Consider the following 23426-nt stretch of genomic DNA (forward strand, 5'->3'; position numbering starts at 1 on the left):
AGGATCTTCTTCTCACAGATTGACATAAGATAGAAATCAAATTTTTTTATCACACAACCACAATATTCATGATTTCAAAGTAAATGGTAATGTCCATACACAAACATTGCACAAACGACAAAAGAAACCGAATTTATCGTAGTGTCAAATTCAAACAAATTTTCTCAGTGTATAAGAAAGAATAAGAAGACGACAACGATTGTTGAAACGACGGTTGAATGAGTGAAATGAACATATATTGGTATTGTTAATGCAAAATAACTGTCACACTGTCGTTATTTGTTGCGTTTGTTCGTCGCCTGTTGAACAAGTGTTGACCATCACAATGGATTTTGTATATCATCAGTTAGAATTTACCAGTCGTCTATTTTAAACGTTTTTTTTTCTTCTTGACCGCCAGTGTTCACCATTTTGTTTTGTAAACTATATGTGCTTCTTAAAAAGTTGAATGCCCAGAAATTGATTATTATCAGAGGATTGTTCAAAGTTGAATCAATGGTTGAATTTTATTAATAAATATCGAGAGAAAATAATCAAAGGACTCACAAAATGGACTTTATTTTTGTTTTAATTGTTTTACGTTTTTTGTGTTTGTAAATTTGTGTTTGTTGATTGTGAATCAAAATCGAATGTAGAATAAATATCGATCGAAATGGCCAACATGATGACAGATCAAGCAATTCGACGATTATATTCAAATCCGCTGTTTATAAGCGAATCCAGTGACGATCGGACACCCGACAAAAATGTTGGAACCGTGAAAAAAGTAAGCGATTCCGAAAATTTAGGTGAGTAGCTATTTGACAATGTTTATTGGTTTCGATTATGTTTTTTTTTTTTTCGTGTTTAAAGAGGAAAATGTTGTGCCACTTACAAATATAAATACTCTATATCGCTGACCTAGTTCAATGTGCCCATCATGAAATTATTGATTAATTTTCGATGCTTGATTCAGTGCATGCAAAGCCAGCGACTTGAAGCAAAGGATATAAGAATAAAGAGTGTACGACGTATAGGAGTTGAGTGATTAAATTTATTTTTATTAGCTCAGTGTAATACTCAAGATTCAAGCAGAGTAATGCATTCAATAATCAAGTATGGTGTTTTAAGTAGCAATAAAAATATTAATAATAATTGAAGTTGCATGCATAAAAATGGTCTGAAAATCATGCATAAACAATCAAATGTGCGACAAAAACATACTACATTCTCTAAATGACTGCATTACCAGGTACTTGAAATGTGCTGGTATAGGCTAGAGTTATTATTTACTCATAATAATAAGAAAGTGTGTACAGCAAGACGTTTCTGAAAATCATGCGAATGAAATGACGATGTACCGTCGGAAACATAGCAAGCATTCAAGCAAAAGCGAGTAGGATTCCATCATTAGCAATATTTCCATTTTCATTTCTAATTCTATTTCTAAATTCACATCGTAGCACTCACATATGAATTCCAAACTTTTTTTATTCGCAATTTCCCAGTTTTTATTAAAAAGCCATCACCGACTTGTGCATAGTTCGCATGAGTCTTCTACTTTTTATGTGTACCGCATAAATGTGAACTACATGAACACAAATCAAAAAAGCCGGTATGTGATTGTATACACCGGTCGTGCTCTAGCTTGCTCCGTTGCATTACGTTCGTATGATTTTTTTTCTTTTCCATATTCAATTTTCAAGTGCACAACAGCAGGAAAAAAACTGGCGTACTTTGTTTATGGCATGGTATTGGGAGTAGAAATTGATTTTATGGGCATTTTTTTGTGAAAATTAACGTTTTTTTAAGAATCCATATACATATATTGTATTCAAAGTGCAACTGATAAAACCAGGGATTTCTGGTATTCGTTTCGATTTTTGGGTTTCAGCTAAACGCTCATATGCTTTTTGATGCTTGAAATTCTTTAAATATAGTAGATCCACTCTTTACAGTCAACCTCAACTCAATACAAAAATTCCTTTTGTAATTTTAGAGTAACATTCTATTATTCTTTCAACGCCCTTAAACAGAATTTTTGCCATTTTCGTTCATTTTTAATGAATCTATATATTTTCATGCATTTTACGTAGATCTCTTCTGTGAAAAAGAGTGAAATAACTCAACTTGAAAGTTTTTGGTGAATTTTAGGTTTTACATGATAATGAATAAATGAAACATTCCAATTCTTATCGGATTTTGACAGCGGATATAGTATGTAACGATGTGAAATTCGCTACTTAAGCCATATCTTGAAAATCCATTGAAATTAATTCCAAGTCCCAATAAAATGCAGCGCATGGTTTGCTGTGTGTCACAATATTGGTGATGGTGTTTATGAACGACGAACACACATATCGGTATTTGACGATAAATATAGTGAATAGACAAATAAAGCATGGAATATGTTTAACCCTATTATCTGGTACTTTGCCCATTGTGCTCATGAATCGTTTTGGTTCTCACCATTTAACCACTTAACAAAAGAATATTGTAGAGTTTATTGTAGCACATTAGCTGCAACAGTTGATGTGTTCAAAATGAAAACTGCATTATAACGATAGAATGAGGCACAATTCATTAAAACAACTGAAACGAGATAATAACATTTTGCGAAGAGCGAAGAATTAAAAAAACACAGGCAAATTCAATTTTATCTCGTATTTGAATACAAAAGCAGAAGCAACAATAAACCATGATGACAGAAATACATTCACCAGACACTTTTTGACCAAGTGATACAGAAAATTGAGTAGTATTTGTAAATCGAATTTTTTTTTGCAATTTTAAGAGGCTTGTATGCAAAACACGGAAGATCGTTGAAGTTGCACTGACGTACATCCGTAAATATTTTGCATTTGTCGTTTCAGCGGTCTTCCGTGCTTTTCATACAAGCCTCCCATATAGATGATGGAAAGTCGTAAAAATATGAAGAAAAAAAAAATAATTCTTTTTCTTCGATGAGTATACTCAATTCTCTGTATCACCTGGTGCTACATACTTTATTCTTAATCGTTCATTTGGTTTTACATAAAGTATCTGTCAAATATTTATCACCAAATTGTGCATAGTTTGCATGAATCTTCTACTTTTTATGTGTATCGCATAAAATTGAGCTACATGAACACAAATCAAAAAAGCCGGCATGTGATTGTATACACCTGTCGTTCTAGCTTGCTCCGTTGCGTTGCGTTCGTGTGATCTTTTTTTCTTTTCCATATATATACATTTTCAAGTACGAAGCAACAGGGAAAAAGCTGGTGTACTTCATTTATGGCATGGTAAAATGTACCGCATAGTGTGCTGTGTGTCACAATATTGGTAAAGGTGTTTACGAACGACGAACACACATATCGGTATTTGACGATAAATACAGTGATAGACAAATACAGCGTGGAATATGTTTAACCCTATTATCTGGCACTTTGCCTATTGTGCTCATGAGTCGTTTTGGTTCTCACCATTTAACCACTTAACAAAAGAATATTGTAGTCTTGATTGTGGCACATTGGCTGCATCAGTCGATGTGTTCAAAATGAAAACCGCATTGTAACGATAGAATGAGGCACAATTCATTAAAACAACTGAAACGAGATAATAATATTTTGCGAAGAGCGAAGAATGAAAAAATACAGGCAAATTGAATTTGTGCTCGTATTTGAATGCAAAAGCAGAAGCAACAATAAACACAATCACAAAACAATGCTATGATGACAGAAATACATTCACCAGACATTTTATGACTTGATAAAAGAGATGAAATGTTGTGTGTATTTCTATAAAATGAGTAAATCGAACATGAATAAAAATGTTCATTGTTAAAAGGCAAAAAAAAAAATATTCGGAATTTCAATTCGATTTTGTGCTTAAGAAACCGTAGCATTGCACCGAATTAACTCATCTAATCGCTTTGTGTGCACAATCATGATCTCTTCAAAATTAGAACGATTGCTCATTGCGTACCTAGGTACTGCAATAAATGGAAACATCAGATGGAACCGATAGTGCTTTCCCTTGAAAAGAAAAAATGATAAACAGAGACAGAACTATTGCAACGAGTTCACATAACGTTAATTTTGATTGTATTAATTTTGAAGAAAAGAAGAACGAAAAAAAAAAAATCAAAAATCACAACAAAATAAGACAATAAATTGCATTCCAAATTCAAAAAGTTCCGCATAGCAAAGCCATTCAAAGTGCATAAAATTGCGAATCTAAACGAGTTTTACCACAAAAACTGGCATGTATTTTTTTTCGTATTTTCGTAAGTGTGATACGAACTTTTATATCATTTGTGATTCCTTTTTTGCGCGTGTACGCAACGCATTTGAAATCGACGACTGTATAAATGAAATGCAACAACAAACATCATCTCCCGGTCACTTGTCTGATCCAACGCACACTGAGTGTTTTGTTTTTGATTTTTGTATTCGCTTTTTCATTTCATTTCTGTATAATTGTGATTTTGTGTGTGATTTTACGCTGCTTGCGCTTCAACTACCGACGATTGAGCGCGCTGAGTTGCTGTGTCGGTAATAGTTTTGGTTGGTGAACGTGTTATTTCTTGTTCAATCAGTCAACGTTTGAACTTCATCGACGTAACGTCACAGTACATGTGCGCTCTATAAATTTACGACGAGATATTTTATTGAACAGCAAAAAGTGGTCCAAAGAGCCGTTGGATTTGGATTTCAACAGAAAAAAATATATTCAATTCGAATATAATTGATTTTTTTTTATACTGAGAGTTACAAACTTTTGAACCGATTTAAATGTTGATAAAAAATGCATATTTTTAGTAAAGAAAAAAAGTAGTGTGTAAAGTTCATCATCCGATCATTTACAGCGTTTAAATGATAAGTGTAATCATAATCAGACTGCAATAGTAACGTACATGTTTGAAAATAATTAATAATCGACTGGTTTGAAAAGTGCGAATATTGGATTGTGTATATTTAGCAAAGTGACTAATAAGAAATGATATTATCTCTTTTGTACAATATGTGCGGCTACTTCGATTCATTCATACTCAGTATTTTCGTTACCATGAAAGTGTATGACAAATTTTGATTTTCAAAGTGTTCTCGCAAGTGAATGTGTGTTCAATTAATGTGCGTACACTATTTCGAGTGTATACAATTTTGATGGCCAGCCGTTTCATTCAACTCGGATAGCGTGTATAGTTAAATTTTAATTTTCCAAATAGTTGAAACAAAAGACAGCGTGAAAATAGAAAGAAGCGAACTATACAAACAACGAAACAGTGCAATCAACTTTTGGTTGCTTTTACTTTTCGGGTAATTATTCCACATCGACTCGAAGATTCATAAATTGTAACTTTTTTCACTTTGTTTGTTGAACTGGACATGCTGCTCGTGAGCAGATCAAAACCATTCGCTTAATTTTTTGCCATTCAATTCTACACTTCATATGAATATGATAGATGTGTATGATATCTAGAAATACGTAATTGGTGATTAGATGTGAGGTGAATTGAATAAATGATCCTATGCTACTTTGGATACCGAAAAAAAAAGTTTTTTTATGTTAATAACGCCATTAATTCAATTTTTTTGGTTTTGGACAATTTATATTTATGCAAACTCGTTCATAATGCTGAATGATTGCGCACTGATGCAAATGAATCGAGAATTAATGTGACAAGATCAAATCACTTATAAGCCAGAAGAGAATTCGGAGTGCAAATAGAAGAAATGATTGTGTGAAATAGAAGCCAGATGTGGGAAAGCAACAATCTGAATATATTTGTTGTTGGTTTTCACAATAACAAGTCAACAAAGTCAAACTAGTACTGCGATTATAAGCACCGCCATCCATCAGCATTGCGTATTTTGCGCCCCAATTAATTAACATAGTGAACTTTTGTGATTTTTATATTTTGGCGTTGTTGTCTTCTGTTTCTGACTGGTTTCGTTATAACTTTTTAATTAATGGGTTTCATTTGCTTTAACATTACCATACACAACAATAAATCTTCTTTTCTCCATTATCGCTTTCGTCAAAAAAAAAAAAAAAAAAAAAAAAAAAAAAACCAGCAACAATAGAGAAGAGGAAACACAGAATGATATAATTGTTTATGTTTTGCTTTGTTTATTTTTTTTTTTTAATTTTAGACCCAATATGTATAGAGCCAACAGACTCACAACGATCAAGCTTGTCAATCACACCACCTAAATTGTACACACCAACATTTTTAACACCACGAAGTAGTCTGACATCTGATACATATAACGATTCCATAGCCGCCACTGAATTTTACTCATTTTCCATTGATTCAGATGAATTAAGTCAATCGATTGCCAACAATACCGTAAATTCGCTGTATGAAACGTGTGTCGAGACATCGGTTCGATTGTTGTCAGCAACACGTTCGGTGAGGCGACGATTACGACCACTAGTCAACAGTGAATTTCTATTGAATCGTTTACCGAAATTGCAACGTTTGTCGGTTGGCGGGCGAACGTCACCGAGACAAAGCGATCAATTCAATAAATCAGAACATTGTACCTGTGAGGAAGGTCATTTTGATGGAAATTGTTTGAAAAGTTTTATGGAGATGTCAGTGCAACCGGCTGAATATCGAAATACTACACAAATGATGACTTCCACTCCAGTCATAACAAAAGATGTGTACGATCACGGAATATTCAATGTTGCTCGCATAAAAAAAGTCGAATTGCACGACCTATCGCCAAAGGTACCGGAGTTTCATGGTAAATACACTACTTTTCATTTGATTTAACCATATAACCCAAACTCACCTGATCTGTCTTCACAGATAAGCGAATTTTAATGATTGTTGACCTAATTAACTTCTTTATTTCTTTTGTGATTGTCTTTCTTAACCGACAGTAATTGATGCAACGCCGAAAGATCGTTGTATTAACAATAATAATGTTCGAATACCGAATGGAAATCACTACGGTAATCAAACAAACGTGTTTGCAACAAACGTAGTAGCACCAACGACACAAAATTATACAAAAGACCAGAATCAGTCAACGCAACATTCAATGACAATGCCAGCACCAGAAGACGGAAATGTGCTGAAAAAAGTCATTTCATTTACGCTCGATCAAATGTACAGCGGCGACTCTGCAACTGAAAAAGAAAAACGCCCTTCATTTGTACCAGAAAAGCTACATTTTAGTACCTATGAGCAATTTAAAGGTGAGCATACAATAGATTGGCATATATCGTAAGAAAGTGATATAATTGAGCTTGTTAACAGAGTAACAATGTCTTCATTGGAAATTGAAATGAATCAATCAATGGAATCGAAATGCTTGAAACTTATGTCATAGTAACTATTATTTTACTACGTAAAATGTATGAAATCAATGAATTTGAATCAAAGAACCATAACAGTAGAACGATTAGTAAAGAGTAATGGTTTAGAACAAATCTATTAAAAATTCATAAATTTATGAAACATCTCGACAAATTAGATGTGTATCATCGTGTTGTTAGAGAATAAAATCAATCTCTAAATCACGTTGTAAAAAACACATTTAAATGTATTTTATGATGAAATTCCAACCTATCTAAAGCGCAGAATGGATTGGAGTATGTTTTTTCTCTCAGCAAATAAAGTATAGCAATCACAGATTCAGTAATCCGGAAAAAACTGGTAACTGAGTGTTGAAAATTCATAGCATTTGACTTTGAATTTTTTTAACTATCGCTTATATTATTGTATTCCAGTGAATGCAAACGAAATCTACTCAAATTTTTCAGGCGTCACGGGCACATCCTGTGTTTGTTTAACACTCATACGAACACACACGTGTATGCGAGTGTGTAGCACATACACAATAGACACTTATATGATATGTTTCCAGTGAGTAATTTTTCCGGGCACTAAACTCTATTTTGCATTCGTAGTCTACGAAATTGAATGCAAGTGAAATGTTCGCGGGTCCCATCAACAAAACGTAACATGTATGCATTCAAAGAGAACATTCATTGTCTCCCAGCAATGAGCGAATCACTCAGCCGAATGAGAAAGGGGGGAGACATTGAACTGAATCCATTTAGAATCTACTTAGTTTGTATGAATGATTTATCATGTTAATCACCATAGGTAAAAATCTCTCCTTGGAACATTTGAAAACAAAATAGCATGCATTTCGAATAACTGCGCCATACAAAAACAAGATGCATTTAAATTTAAATTAAATTAAAACATATTAAATATGACGATGGAAAAGAAAAATGCCGCAAAGTGTCACGAGAATAAAAACATAAACAATAACGATAACAATTAACTATTTGAATGATTTCAATTTATGAAATTTTAGCTTAATCATACCGAAAACATGTTTTACGATAAAATACGATTGCGTCCATGTTCCATGATAACAAACAATGTGTGAGTCGAATAACGGCCAAGTTTATCGATCAGATTACATTGCACGCATTGGATAAAAAAAAAAGCAATAACTGTCGAAATTGGAAAACGATGTGACAAAATAATAAATGAATGACATTACGCTGTATATGTTGTATATGCATCGCGTAGCAAAGAAATAATAATAACTGTTCATTTTCACCATTCGAAAATTGTGTCTATATTTTTCAGATGAAGGAAGTTAATTCCATGCATAAGACAGAAATAAAAAAAAAACATGATTTGCGATGTTTTATTCTGATAATCTGCTGAAATGACGATGCATACAGTAAATAAAGTGATTAAATCAAGTGAAACGTTCACTCGAAAAAGAAATGAAATTACTGTGTACATCATTGTTTCTTTTGACAGTCACAGTGGAGGAAGAAGAATAGCTTGTTTTGCGTATCGTGAAGAATGCTCATGTATTTTTTCTTTCTTTACATATACAATCGACTTATATTGAGCCGTATCTTTTTCCTGCTCGAATCACAAAATCAAATTAAGCCAAACAAAAACATACGGAACACTATAAATACCTGCGCAGACAGGTAATCAGCGAAACATTGTTTGTAATTGACTAACATCGAGTGACAAATGTTTCGTAAAAGCATTTGTGTACAATCAAAATGGACTTGCTAGAATGAACAGTAAATATTTATCTTTTACAAAATTTCTTTTATTTTTCTGGCGATAAGTTCATATATACGATAAATATTTGGATTTTGTGTTGCAATTCATTCTTATGAAATCACACAAATCTTTATTGCTGTATATTTATGGAATCGTTTGGGAGTTAATAAACAACTTGAAATAATAATTTCATCCAAGTATTATTTTATATAAATTTTTATTTTGAACAAAAATACAATCATTTGTATCAACTCCAAAGATCATTTTTCCATTTTTATTGGCCTAATTAATTTCATCTGAAATGTTATTCATTTATGGATAAGTCGTAGAAGCCGTATGCATCGAGTTTTATTATTTGATTAATAATGTTCAAGTTCTGGGTCGAATTCATTTACTGATTGAATTCTATTGATATGAACATACAGAATCGAAGATTTTTGTATTATATCGAAAATATTACTGCTAAGTAATTATAAAGAAAAAATGAAGAATAAGCGAGAACGATTAAGAACTATTTTAGGCTCATCTAAGTCACGTCATTATAATAACTGATTAAATTTATTGATTCAGTACTGACATTGAAAATTTTTCTATTTAACCGTTGAAATAGGCCAATTATTTGTAAAATGGGTGAGCAACTCGATAGCATCATCTCGAAAGTTTGAATCGAAAGATATCAACTTGAAAGCAATTGAAATGCTGATTTCGGAAGTTTGTACACATTTAATAGCGGCCGGAGTCATGAAACAAATTATTGATTATGACGAAAAGACCAAAGATGTGTTTTGTGTAAGTATTTTTATAATATCTTGTAATTCATGTATTTTTTGTATTAAAAATGTTCCCGTTTTAATTTCAGCCAAATGAAATGTATCAATGGACACACGTAGAATTAGCTCGGCAGCAACAGAATGGACCAAAGAAAGATGTGCATAGTTTGCACCAATACGATGAAGAAACGATCAAATATGTGAATGAAAGTACAATGACATTAACTTCCGATGGACATGAGGAATCGTTTGCCTCCATAAAAACAAAACGGTTATCATGTGAACTGTCTTTGGAAAACAATCACATCAATAGTGAAAACGATGAACAACAATTTAAAATTGAGTCAACCAATTCATGTGGAATTGAAAATCTAGAGGAACATCTTGTAGAGATTCAATCAAAGGGGAATTTTGATCATCATTTGGAAAATGATCAGCCTACAAAATGTGACTGTGATAGTAATATGGGGAAAATTCGCGTCGAAATTTCAACACAAACGGATGACATAGTAGATACAACAAATGATGAGAAAGAGTCACATATAGCATTAAGTGACAATACTGAAAATGGCCTAGAATGTGATTTAGAACCATCTAATCCAACACCACCGCTACCACCGCCACCCCCTTCATTCACGGTTACTTTTCCGTCTCCCACTATAGCTCCGCCACCCCCTCCACCTCCGCCCTTTGCGTTCAATTCATTGGCACCACCAACATCGCACATCCAAAGTACTACACAAAGTTCGCCAAGTAAAACGACGACCATTTTAACTAGTGCATCATCATTTTGTCCGCCACCACCTCCTCCTATGAATGGACTGCATGGACCACCACCCCTTCCTTTGCCAACGGGGAATATGTGGTTCAAGTCTGATAGTGAGTTGGTCAAATCCATTCATTTCGAAATATTCCATATTGTCATATGATTGCCCGAGAATGAAAGCGAAACTTCTATTCACAACTTATTGATAGTCTGCGGTTTTACATTTCGATAAGTTGTGAATAGAAGTCTAGCTTTGATTCTCGGACATTCATATTGTCAATGAATTTATTTTATCGTCTAAACAGCATTACGAAAAGCTGCCAAAGTGCCGCCAAAGCCGATGATTAATTTATTTTGGACTCGAATTCTGATTCCAAAAGAAGACGAAGAAGAGGAAAAGATTAAGGAGCCAGAAAGTAATGAGTTTTCAACAATAAAAAAACGCGAAAAACTATGGCAAAAGATAGACGAAACACACTTGGACAATGCAGAAGATTTTACCGAATTATTTGCACGCCAAGCAACGCCAAAGAGACCAAGAGAAGTGAGCAAAGTACCAAAGAGGGCAGTGATCAAAGTGTTGGATTTAAAACGTTCACAGAGTGTGGGAATATTTTCGCAAAGTTTGTATCGCCATCGAATTGACTCGCAAGCAATTCAACGGGCAATCTATAATTGGGATTTGTCAAACATTGGACTCGATTTATTGCAACAATTGCTTGAACATCGAGCAACGCAAGGTAATAAATACAATCGCAACTGAGGCTCGAATACTTTAATACTTGAAAAAAAAAAATAAAAAAAAAAATTATTTTCAGCTGAACTCGTTGCAATAAAAGAAGCACAAAAGAATACAACTTTAAGTATGCCATTGGATGGTCCAGAAAACTTTCTGCTCAAATTTTCAGAAATTAATTCGGCACCAGAGCGAATTGCCTGCATCATATTCCGCAACGAATTTGAAGAGTTAAACACACAAATCGAACAAAAAATCAAAACCATCCGAAATTTGTGTGAGTTTCTAACGGAAAATAGTCATTTGGGAGATTTATTTGCAATTATTCTGACCTTGGGAAATGTTATGAACGGCGGTAATAGGTATAGAGGACAGGCTGATGGTTTTGGCTTGGACGTGTTGAACAAATTGAAGGTAAAAAAATATGAATATTTAATTTTATATATTTTTTTTAATTTTTTTTTATTTCTCACTTTATACTAAATACTGATTGAAGGATGTCAAGTCTAAAGACAAAAAAACAACACTGCTCCACTTTATTGTAAAAACATTCATTTGCAAACGAAGACAAGATGGTCAGAAACCAAAAGAGATTGCTTATCCATTGCCAGATAGCGATAGCATGAAAAGTGCTTCAACGGTTGATTTCGATATGTTGTACGACCAAATCGAGCAACTTCGTAAAAACTTTGAAGGTAATTAAAACCGCATAGAGCACATTGTAATGAATGTTAATTGAATTGAGTGCATTATTAACAACACGTTTTCCATTTTGAATGATAGATATCAAGGAGAAGATAAACAATGTTATCAGTTCGTCAACAGAGCAAAATATTCAGCCATTCAAAGACATTTCCGAAGAACTGGTTCGAAATGCAACCAGCAAAATTGATAACCAATATCATGAATTGAAAATATGCAAGGTCATCTTTCGAGAAACGTTAGACTACTTCAAACACATTCCAAAAACCGGTACTATTGACGAATGTACGCCAAGCCAGTTCTTCGAGTTATGGGTGAATTTTTGCATTGATTTCCGCGATTTATGGAGAAAAGAGATGGCCGCCATTAATGCGGAAATGTAAGTTAACCACAGCTACTGTCTGATATAATTCTGCTCTACTCTTCATACCAAAATATTGTATTGACTTACATAAGACCTGGTTAAGATATATACATACATTGTAACTTTGCATGACTTAAAGCACATTATCATAATCATGAATGAATTTAGCTCAACAGATTCTCACTTATTAGAAACGATAATTTTCTGGTCAATTTTTTTGTTGGCCAATATTAACTGTGATCAAAGAAAGTAAAATCAAAGCAAACTAAATACTTACAAAAATGCTCACGAAGTCTACTATTTCACTCACCTCATCTTTTTCTCCACGCACATTTTTTTTATTCTAGAATTCAAAAGTACAAAAGCATTGCTTCACCAAAGACACCACAAAGTCGAGCTAAAGGAAAACAAAAGCCAATTGGATTACGAGTTAGACGCGTTAATCAATTATAATGGCTGAAAAATTGCGGCACACAACACATTTAATATCGACTGAAAATTACACAAACACTAATTAGCATGCAATCACAGCGCATACATTTATTAACCACTAAAAGAAATTATTATGTATTTTTGTGTCGACTTTTTGTATATATTTTTATAATTAAAAACAAGTCCGAAAAATATTGGCTATTGGCAGTTTATCAGCAACTTATGCAAATTAAATGCTAGATGCCAATAGCTCAACTTGCTCGACATTTTTCGGACTTTTTTGAATGTTTGTTGAAAACAAAAAAAAAACTGTTGGAAATGATCATAATATAATAATATATGTTTTAGAGAAAACAGTAGAAAATGATGTAAAAAATTTATTTTTAATGGCCCAAAGGAATTTTTGATAAAATCATTCACATTCATAAAACACTCAAATTGATGTGTATTCTGATGATTTCACACAAAATGGCTTATTTGCTTACAGAAAACGCGTATCGAGTATTTATCTATAATTCTATTTTGAATCCATTTGGTGGTACGAGTATCATCAAAATACACGCCAATTGGGATGTATATATTGTCATATTGAGCATATTTTAAAAAATGGTGAAATTCCAAATAAAAATGTCATAAAATTGAAGCATGGTAAATCATGGTTGAGTCCATAAAAAATAGTAAATAAAAGGAACATATGTCATCATTATCATCACTTGTTATAAAATCATTTATTTTTTTCTTAAAAACAAAGAAATTTATAGAAAACAAATGTTTTGTACGCGAAAACCTATTATGTCTGAATATTTTCATTAAGCTACATGTTGAAGACACCAAATAAAAATGTACTGTAAATATTTGAAAAAAAAACCGAATTATTTTCTTATACATGATGGTTTTTTTTGTTGTTTATTTTGACTAATTTTGGTAAGCGATACGGAAATTGATTGGAATTATGACATTAAAAATTTGCGCAAGTATATCATATACAAATGATAGAAATAATTTTATGCGATTTGCTATTCATCGATTTGCATATTAAGCTGGGCCAATAGGGCAGCTCGTCTTGATTCCAATTCAGATTCGCTAAGCGCTTGATCGTCAGTGTTTTTGGTCGACGGTGAATCTGTGATTGAATTTTTGTTTTAAGTTAGAATTTCCATAAAATTTTGTTTCCTATTCATTTGTTTTACCATCTCGATTTGATGTAGATATTGGAGGTGGTGTTCCGCTTATTGATCGCCTTCGTTCTTTGTCCTTTTTCTTTTTATCCTTCTTCTTTTTCTTTTTTTCTGGTGTTGTTGGTGATAGCGGTTCAAGCATCGGCGAAAATTTATCGGACGATTGCACATGCATTGGTGACTCGTATGATACCTGATTTGTGCAAAACATATTTTTGTTTTAGAAATTGAACCGTTAAATAAAACGAATCTATAAAATATATTTGAAAAAATAGATAGAATTTTACCGATCGGGAGTGTTTGCGGTGCTTCTTCTTTTTGGACTTCTTTCGTTTTTCACTAGATGAACTTATCGTGCTGGTGGATCGCTATAATTTTAAATAAAATGTTGTTTTTCAATCAATATGCAATTCTACAATTTTTGCTTACAAAAATACTTACGGAACGTGACCTTGATCGTTTCGATTTTTTTACTTTTTCATATTCGACGTCCGACTGTTCAGAACCCTGTAAATAACACAAACGAAACATATTAAGAAAAATATACTAACAAGTGTTTTGCGAATAGACAAGTGTGTTAAGAGTCAATTATTACCGATTTCGAGCTCGATCGTGAGCGTTTCTTATGTTTTTTATTCTTCTTATTCTTTTTCGATTTTGAATGATGGTGTGTGCACAAATCTTCACTTTCGCGAATAAAATCTTCCCATAGGTTTTCAGCTGATCCCTCTTTTTCATATGCATCATATGTTTCTGTGTTGATAACCACTTTCTTCGCTGTTTCCCAACTGGATTCAGATGTGAGACCGGCATCAAGCCAATTTTGCTTCAGTTCATTCTCAAGTTTGCGCAATCGTTTCGATTCTTCGCGCATACGTTCTTTTTGAATTGCTTCAGCTTTCTCAAGCATTGCATTGTAAGTTAGTTTAACATTTCCAGCATCCAGTGATGCTGACCGCTTATCTTCGCATACAACCGTTGCAAACTGTTCGAAAGTTGTGTCAGCCTTGACCGTAAAATCGGACTCTTTTAGAATTTCTTTAATGATTTTCTTCTCGTCGTGGAATCTGGCTTTGAGATTTTCTACATAATATTTAAATAAATCTAGTGGCGTCGATCCTGGTTGACCGAGCATTGCAGAAAATCTCAGATCGGCTGAAATCAATGGATATAACTCAACCCACAAAGACATTGAAGTAAGCTTTCCTTCTTCATGCAATGAATCCAGCAATGCCAAAAATGCATCACGGCTTTTACGTTGCAATCGTTTGGTTCGTTTCTTTTCATGATCTTTTTCTTCAATCTCTTCGCGCTCTTGAGTTCGTATATGTTCTTCAAATACAATTAGTGCATCTTCTTTATCCATTCCAAGTAAATTGACGTCATTTTTAAATGCAGAATTTTCGAGTAACATAACTTGAGCTTCTGACCAAGTCGTTTGGTAAGTAATTGATGTCATTGATTCAAGCACTTCCGATAAAACTCGCATATTTCGTTTTTTCATCACTCGTGCCTCTTCTTTTTCACGCTTAGCTAAATTAAACATACAATCCTCATAAATATCACGACGATCTTGATCGGGTACATTCGTCCAAATTTTCTGATTGGCAAAAATCTCGTCACATTTGTAATATTTTGTGCTCGATGATATTTTGTCACAGTTCATGAGAAATTTTTCTAAATCTTCTTTTGCTTTTTTCGCTCTGAGACGCTGCTCTTCACGTTCATCTTTTAATTTTTGTGCTTTGTACGAATTGAACGCTTGTTTTCTTTCATTTAAATTCTTAAAATTTGCATAAAGTGGATCTTTCGAAATAATCTTCATACAATTATCCCACGTTGAATTCGATGGTATATTCTTTTCTCTAAGCAGCTCTTTGAATGCTTCAACCGCTTCTTTTTTATCTTTGAATTCAACTTTTGGCTGGTCTGGACTTGGAATTGATTTATTGACGTCAGCATCAACATCTGAAATGGTAACGTACAGAAATTACAATAAGAAATTTAAATGACATGTAAATTTATGGTAAAATCTATAGCATACCATTTTTATCTTGTGGTTCAGGGACTTCAATGGCGGCCAGAGTGGCTGCCATTGCTTGATCTAATGCAGATGATGAATTTTCATTGGAGTCAACTCCATTTTCTGCTGGCGAACTTGGATTTGATGTATTGACTGTAACGAAACCATGTCATACGTAATTAATATTTAAAAAAAAAATGACGAAAACATTTAGTCCTAGCGATCTTACCTTTTGTTTGGAGAATTGGAGGGACACTGGCCATTGGTGGAATCATTGGCATTGCAGCCGCAATTGGAGGAAAAACACCAGACATCGTTGACGATGTCAATGCTGCCATTGCCCGTGCCGCATTTGCTGCCCGTCTGTTCAAAACAATTCAATTAGGTCAAATGTCAAATTAATCAAATCGGTTATGTTTTCATGTGAATACTTACTCGTCTTCGGCAATTTTGTTTTTAATTTCTTCTAGTTCGGATGGAATGTCCCATCGTGATTCTTTCGTTGTCACATGGTAATAATAGACTTTTCCATTATCAGAACAATACTCTTTCCACGGGCAAGCAGATAATAATTTTTCAGCATTTGTTTTCAGTTCATCTGGCTTTTCCCAAGCACTTTGCTTGGTAATGCTGTTATAATAATAGGTACGACCATCCGGTGATTTATGCTCAGACCACTCACAAGTTGTTTGTGGTGGAAACCCCGGCGGTGGCATACTAAACACCGGAACGGGAAAACCATTTCCTGCCATCGGCATTGGTTGAACGTTTCCCGGCGGAATATTCATTTCCTATACGTAAACAAATAAAATATTAGCACTGATTAATCCATCTCACTGATTTAAATTTGGACGAAAAAAACTATTAATAATTTAGTAAGACTCTTCTTCTAAACAAACTACAATCTACATAACCAAACTTTTTTTTTGACTAAGCATATGAACAAATCGACTGGTAATTAACTTTATTATTTATTGATAACAATTATGCACTTTAATACCTATTTCATTAGCTTTTACACACAATTCCGAATAGTTTTGTGAGTATTTATTTGTAATAAACCACGTAAATGTTCATAAAACACAAAAAATGCCTCGTACACAGTAAGAGTCTATTTGTAATTAAATACAAATGTCAAATCATCAGCATCGTCGCCGATATCCTCATTTACCAGTGCTGCCCTCAAACATAAAGCTCAACTGTCAAATTGAAGTTTACAAGAAAATATTTTTTAAAACAAATTAGAAACGTTGCAAATATATATAAATGGAATAATTATGTCGTTTTTTTAAATATAAAATCATGAATAAATCCTGTTATACTAAAACATTTAGGCTAAAGATATAAAAAATGATTTTTCTTTCAATCGATATACTATATATAATAATAAGCGGCTTATTTGTTAAAAAAACCATTATTATTTATGGTGGAATACAAAATATTTCAATGAAATCTCTGTTACATTTGTAATAAAATGTAATTTATTAACTCATATTTGTAATTTTTAGTAGAAAACACAACAAAATTCCTATATCAAGTGAATTGAACTATTGTTCAAATGAAATTCATGATATATTCATGCATTAGTTTTGGGTCTTGAGAATCACAGAGCAACGGTTAGTCTGCCGATTCAACTAAACACGGCATTCTGTATACCGAACAGCATTCCTTGGCTTTGTTCGTTTATTCAAAATAATATAAATAAATAAATATAACAGAATATAGCCTCTCTTCATCCAGCAATTTTGAGAGACTTGAATGTACATTTTTTAAAAATTCAAATAGCTGTTATATCTTTTCTCAGTTTAACTGTTGATAAATTTACTTCTAAATCCATTGAATTAGTATCACTGTTTAGTATCTTTTTTGTATAATATTAAAAAAAATAAAAATCATTGAATGTTGTAAGCATATAATTAATTGGTTCAAATTTTGTGTAATCTTCTAATTGTTAAATCGATGTTGCGGCACTGTTCATTATACTGGATATTATGCACTGAAACGTAATAGGTATTTGCTAATAAATCATACGTCCTCAGCAGGGGTCCGAGGGGTCCGATTACCCCCTGACGAAGTAGTACCCCTTCAAAATTTTCAAAGAATTCTTTCAATTTGCTAGAGATTTTCGCCGAAAAAGTGAGGAGCAAAAAAAAAAAACGAAAAAAGTACACTTTTCGCAAAATACACTTCACTTTTTTGCTTACCCCTCTCGATGTTTTTCAATTAACCCCCCCCCCCCCCCCCCCCCCTTTAATTTTTCCCTTGAGGACGTATGTAATAAACGGTAATCACAAGCAAATTTCTCAGAAAACGTCTTAAATTAGACCTAATTATATGAAATTTGGACTTTGTTTCGATTAGAAGCGAAATGCATGGAAGAAAGTTCAAAAGACAAGAAATGGCAATTAAGTACTATCAACAGGTAAACCAAATGAACCGAATAAACAAAAGAATGGTCATTTGAACAAATAATGACAATTAGCACATTTTCATTTTTAAAAGACATTGCAGATCCATGTATTAACATTTATATTTGAAAATTCAAAGAGAGCACACCACAGAAAGTTTTTAAAGTGAGGAAGTTTGTCTAAAAATTATTATAATTATTCACTAAATTATCAGAAATATTGCAAATTCGAAGTAAAAAAACGGCAATAATCATTTGAAAAATCGAAAAAAACATTAAAAAGTGAAGAAAAAATCGATTTCAAATCGAAAAGGAGTAAAAAATGTTCCTGTGTAAACTTCTATTTTTCTCCGTATTCTTTTGCTTTGTGCAATCATATCCAGCAAACACCAAGCAAATGCCCAGTCCGTTGTCGTCAAAATCGGATGACTCAAATGAGACCAGTCTTGATAATAATGACGAGAAAATATCGGAAATTTTCAATATACCCGACTCTGCTACAAACGAACCGACCAACATAACAAATTGTGATAATGTTATTTGCATTGCCTATTCAATGTGCATCGATGACAAAGTGGTGAACAATAGTACTGAATTATTTGATTGGCGAGAATCATCACGAAATTCAACGGAAAAATTCCTTCCAGGTGAATTGGTAAAGTGTGATAATATGGAGGTGCCATGCTGTGCGGATGAAGCGATACAAAATTTGAATCAACCTGCACCAGACAATAATACGCAAAACAATCAAAATGAATATGATTCAATCGAAGACTACGACGGTGACGACAATACATTTATGACCATTCAAAAATGCGGCTATGGTAAATTCATATCCAGTCGAGTAGTCAGCGGTAATGAAATGCGACCGAATGAATTCCCGTGGATGGTTGGAATATTCTTCCGATTACCAACGGATAAACTACGTTATGTTGGTGGTGGTTCATTAATTCATGAGTCTGTGATTTTAACGGCGGCTCATTTACTGCTGCAATTTACACCCGAACAACTGGTGATTCGTGCCGGTGAACACGACATTTTGAAACCAGAATCGGATGGAAAACGTCAAGAACGAAACGTAACGAATATCATCAATCACGAAGATTTGTACGCCGATTCGTTGATCAATGACATTGCATTGATCGTAGTGGATAAACCATTTAAAATGACCGATTCGGTGAATACCATTTGTTTACCACCACAAGGTATTCACACCAATGAAGATACGATCTGCACATCAGGTGGATGGGGCAAAAATGCAAACAATCATAATGGAAAATATCAAGCAACATCGAAAAAAATTGAATTACCCATTGTGGAGCAAGGCAAATGTGAAAAAATCTTAAGAAAAACACGATTGGGACCATTTTACAATTTGCATGATAGCTTGATGTGCGCAGGCGGCGGTAGACGTGATACATGTAAAGGAGACGGCGGATCACCATTATTTTGCGAAATTTCGAATGACATCGGACGATTTTATCAAATAGGCATCGTTGCCGGCGGAATTGGATGTGGGAAAAAGCTACCGGGAATGTACGTTAATGTTGCCTATTTTGGCGATTGGATCACACAACAACTTCAATTTATTAATATGAGGATGAGACCGGAAAATATTTTGCAATATGAATTGTTTGATTGAGGCAAAAAGGAGATGATTTAAGAAAATGCTTCTTTGGGGCATTTTATTGCCCAAAAAAAAACTTTGAAAAATAGTCATGTTTTTAGAGAAATCGGCAGAGTTTTTCAGCTAAACTTTAATAAAGTCAATTATTAACTAGTCATTAAGTACTTGTATTTTGCCATTCATTTCATAAGTAAATAATTTTGAATTTAACTTATAATTTTCAAGATTTGAAGTTTTTTAATAAAGAAAATTTATAAAAAGATGTTTCTTTTCTTTATTTTTCTGCATCGGGAGAATTATTTTTTGTAAAATTATCTTTGTTTTTTTTTAATTGTTTTTGAAACATCATCTGGTTAAAAAATCGTTTTTCTACGCATTTTTGATCTAGAGAATCACAGAGGTTTCTTAATCATCTTATTGTGAGGAACAAACCTGCAATCATTAGACATAATACACATATTTTGAACTATTGAGTCATGAGAAATCGAGCTAAATGGGTATCACGAATGCTCTGTCCAATGTCCATTTGCAAAAAACTGGGACTGATACACTTTTGGAGATTTATTCTGCGAGTCTATTAATTTCTTAGAACTCCATTTGATCGGCTGAGAATAAAAGTGACTTTAAGTTTTTTTAAACCGTCTCCATCTTATGTAAATCCTATACAAATTATGAGACACTTTTAAGATTTTTTCTGCTTAAAGTCTCTTTTATTACCAGCCGTACATTTGAAGTATAAAAAAGACAAAACATTTTGAAACATTGAGATGAAAAATAAATGAAAGGAAAGTGGATTCATTTTCAAAATCGCTTTATTTTTTATTTTATCTAACACGTTTAATTTGAATTAATTCTATTATACTATCTATAATATATAGGTCAAAAGATGTAAAAAAAGTTTTTCGTTCATTCGAAAAAGTATGAATTGTAATAATACGGCTAATTTGTTAAAAATATAGATTATTTACAGAATTAAAAAAATGTTGTCAAATATTTCTGATGAAAAATATTTGAAATGATTAAAATCGTTTTAAAATGCTCAATGGTTTGTAGATTTGATTATTATCTTGGCGCCTTTATCGGAATTCAATGATTTTTTTTTTTGAGAATTTTCAAGTATGGTACCTGTAATGCTATTGGTTATATTCTAAAATGTTATTATATATTTTGGTCTTTAGTGTAATTTGTGCGAATGAATTCATTGCGGCAAAGCGATCTTAATTTATAGCAGTCAGCTAATTAATAAATACATTATCGTTATATAAATTATCTACACAATCGAATACAAAATCGAGTACACAATTTGTTAGACTTCCTAGGATCTGCTCATTTGTTGCATATGGTATTGATGCGTAAGAGGTGCACTATTATTGTTTCCACTGTGCATGGGCTTTGGTTGCATTTGAGTTTGGCCATATGTAACACGTTGTTCCATTCCAGCGTTCATTGATGGTTTTCGTTCTGATCGTATTGGACCATTTGATGGTTGAGCCTGTCCATAATTGCCGGGTACGATTTGTTGTTCGCAATTTGATGTACGGCTGGTCGATTGTCCATTTGGTGTCGAAGACGATGGTGGATATGAACTATATGTGCTGTCATCAGATGCGCTTTGAGCTTGTCCTGGGCGTTTGTTTGTCATTCCATATATTCCAGATTCTGGTCGACGGTTTGAGTAAATTTTCTGTTCATCACGTGAACCTTCACGATCGAATTTGCATAAATCGTTTCCTGGGCTTGGATTGTTTCGTGTTCCATAGACTGGTTGAAAATTAGCGATTACATTATCGCCATGTTGTTGTGACTGAATTGGATTACGTTGTTCATGACGCATCGAACTGCGTATTCCATAGATGCTCTCCGATCGTTGTTGCATTTGATTTTGTACGTTTTGATTTTGTAGATGCGAATTTTGAGCATTCACACGAAGTGGATATAAACTTTGAGCTGGTACAAGTGGTCCTCCTCTTGGCAAAAATTCACGATTTATGGCTGTGTTGCTTTTTGTATATACCGATTGTGAACGATTCAAATTGGCCCGAGTGAGTGGTGGTGATTTACAGTACATTGAACGTGTGCCACCATAAATTGGTTCGAGTTGATCAGCCTTTGAACCGAGTTCGCTTGTATAGAGATTTTGACAGTAGCCATTTGGTTGTTGCATTGTTCCATTTGGTGAGCGATAAGTTGATCCATGGAATTTCGATGGTGGCATATTCAATTTTTCCATATCCAAATCAGAATTTGTATCATCATCAGAAATGCATGCCGAATCGTTTTCAAGATCTTTCAGTTTTAATGCGCGTCGTGCGCTGAACACGTATTGATAGCAGACGGCTGACATTGCTCCTCCAACAAAAGGACCAACCCAATACACCCAGTGATTTTCCCAGCGATTTAAAACAAATGATGGACCCAATGAACGAGCCGGATTCAAGTATGGCATCTGTAAGAAAATAAGAAGAAAAAATAAGAATTAATATTTTCACAAAACATAAACTTAAGATATAAACGTTTGTTTTTTTTTTTTCAATTGAGAGATATTTAATAAAATAAGCAAAAAGGTTCGAAATATTCGTGCAAAAAAAAATCGTACAGTTTTTGTACTGAACGTAATTCTATCTTCATTTTTTTGAATTTATCTTTCTTTTCTCATTGCGTACGTATTTGTGCACATTCATTTGTGTGTTCAAAGTTACGCCACCATCATTTTTCTTCAATACATAATAAAAAAAAGACTATTGTTTACGGTTCGTAAATAAAATTGAATGCCAGCTCACAAAAGATTCTTCTTCTCTTGTGATCTTTTGTTTGTGTAAATTTTCTATGCTGCATCCTTCTTGATCGTCTCTTTCACCGTATCATTCTCGTTTGCTTTTTATTATTTGCTTCAAAAGAATGGCTTGACAATAAAAACCAACTGTAAACTTAAGATTTAAGGAAGAAACCTTCGCATTCATTTTTCAATGCTTTGGCTATTTTCGATGACATTATTCGTTGTTGTAATAATTCATTACTTCGAATGTTTGAACACCTTGTTCATATTAATGTAACATTTGAACAAAGTAAAATGCGCGCAATGACCAGTAGCCATCGTTCAAAAGCATAATGCCAACAAAAGATGATAACTGTTGCATTATTGAATTTATAAGGCCAAAGTGCATACAAGCATACATAAATTCAAATACGATGATTTAAAACGACTTTCTTCCGAGAATACAAATATTTGCTGATCATATGGAATCGATACGACGATTTATTGGAAAAAGTGATGAATAACATAACATATATTATTCCATATAATAATTCAGAGCATATGCATTAGGGTGTTTCCACATGAAAAATATTTAAAAGTGGCTATTATCATTTTGAAGAGCGTTAAATTCTGTATAAGAT

The 23426-nt window shown here is 33.3% G+C and overlaps 4 protein-coding genes across 4 annotated transcripts in view; 2 read left to right on the forward strand and 2 right to left on the reverse strand.

Moving 5' to 3' along the window:
* The first annotated feature begins 390 nt into the window (after positions 1–390).
* LOC116337962 (protein cappuccino) lies at positions 391–12821 on the forward strand. Its single transcript, XM_031762957.1, has 10 exons — positions 391–788; positions 6117–6716; positions 6856–7173; positions 9636–9814; positions 9885–10674; positions 10867–11301; positions 11380–11711; positions 11794–11992; positions 12081–12378; positions 12711–12821. The coding sequence occupies exons 1-10, from the start codon at positions 653–655 to the stop codon at positions 12814–12816; spliced, it is 3393 nt and encodes a 1130-aa protein (XP_031618817.1). The 5' UTR covers positions 391–652; the 3' UTR covers positions 12817–12821.
* An 826-nt stretch (positions 12822–13647) lies between these two features.
* LOC116337963 (pre-mRNA-processing factor 40 homolog A) lies at positions 13648–17122 on the reverse strand. Its single transcript, XM_031762958.1, has 9 exons — positions 16997–17122; positions 16432–16787; positions 16226–16359; positions 16018–16149; positions 14569–15941; positions 14415–14480; positions 14261–14341; positions 13986–14166; positions 13648–13918 (listed from the first exon to the last, which is right to left on the reverse strand). The coding sequence occupies exons 2-9, from the start codon at positions 16782–16784 to the stop codon at positions 13812–13814; spliced, it is 2427 nt and encodes an 808-aa protein (XP_031618818.1). The 5' UTR covers positions 16785–16787; positions 16997–17122; the 3' UTR covers positions 13648–13811.
* Positions 17123–18725: 1603 nt separating this feature from the next.
* On the forward strand, positions 18726–20045 carry LOC116338242 (phenoloxidase-activating factor 2-like). The gene has a single exon (XM_031763372.1). The coding sequence runs from the start codon at positions 18726–18728 to the stop codon at positions 20043–20045; it is 1320 nt and encodes a 439-aa protein (XP_031619232.1).
* A 902-nt stretch (positions 20046–20947) lies between these two features.
* The window catches only part of LOC116338160 (neurogenic protein big brain-like), a 23633-nt gene continuing 21154 nt past the window's right edge, over positions 20948–23426 (reverse strand). The window contains exon 5 of the mRNA XM_031763248.1: positions 20948–22476. Coding sequence (XP_031619108.1) covers positions 21346–22476 — 1131 coding nt within the window. The 3' untranslated portion in view covers positions 20948–21345. The remainder of the gene's footprint in view (positions 22477–23426) is intronic.

Source organism: Contarinia nasturtii, unplaced genomic scaffold (genome assembly GCF_009176525.2).
Source record: "Contarinia nasturtii isolate CC-2019 unplaced genomic scaffold, AAFC_CNas_1.1 Cnas_scaffold_350, whole genome shotgun sequence".
NCBI classification, from domain to species: Eukaryota; Metazoa; Arthropoda; class Insecta; order Diptera; family Cecidomyiidae; genus Contarinia; species Contarinia nasturtii.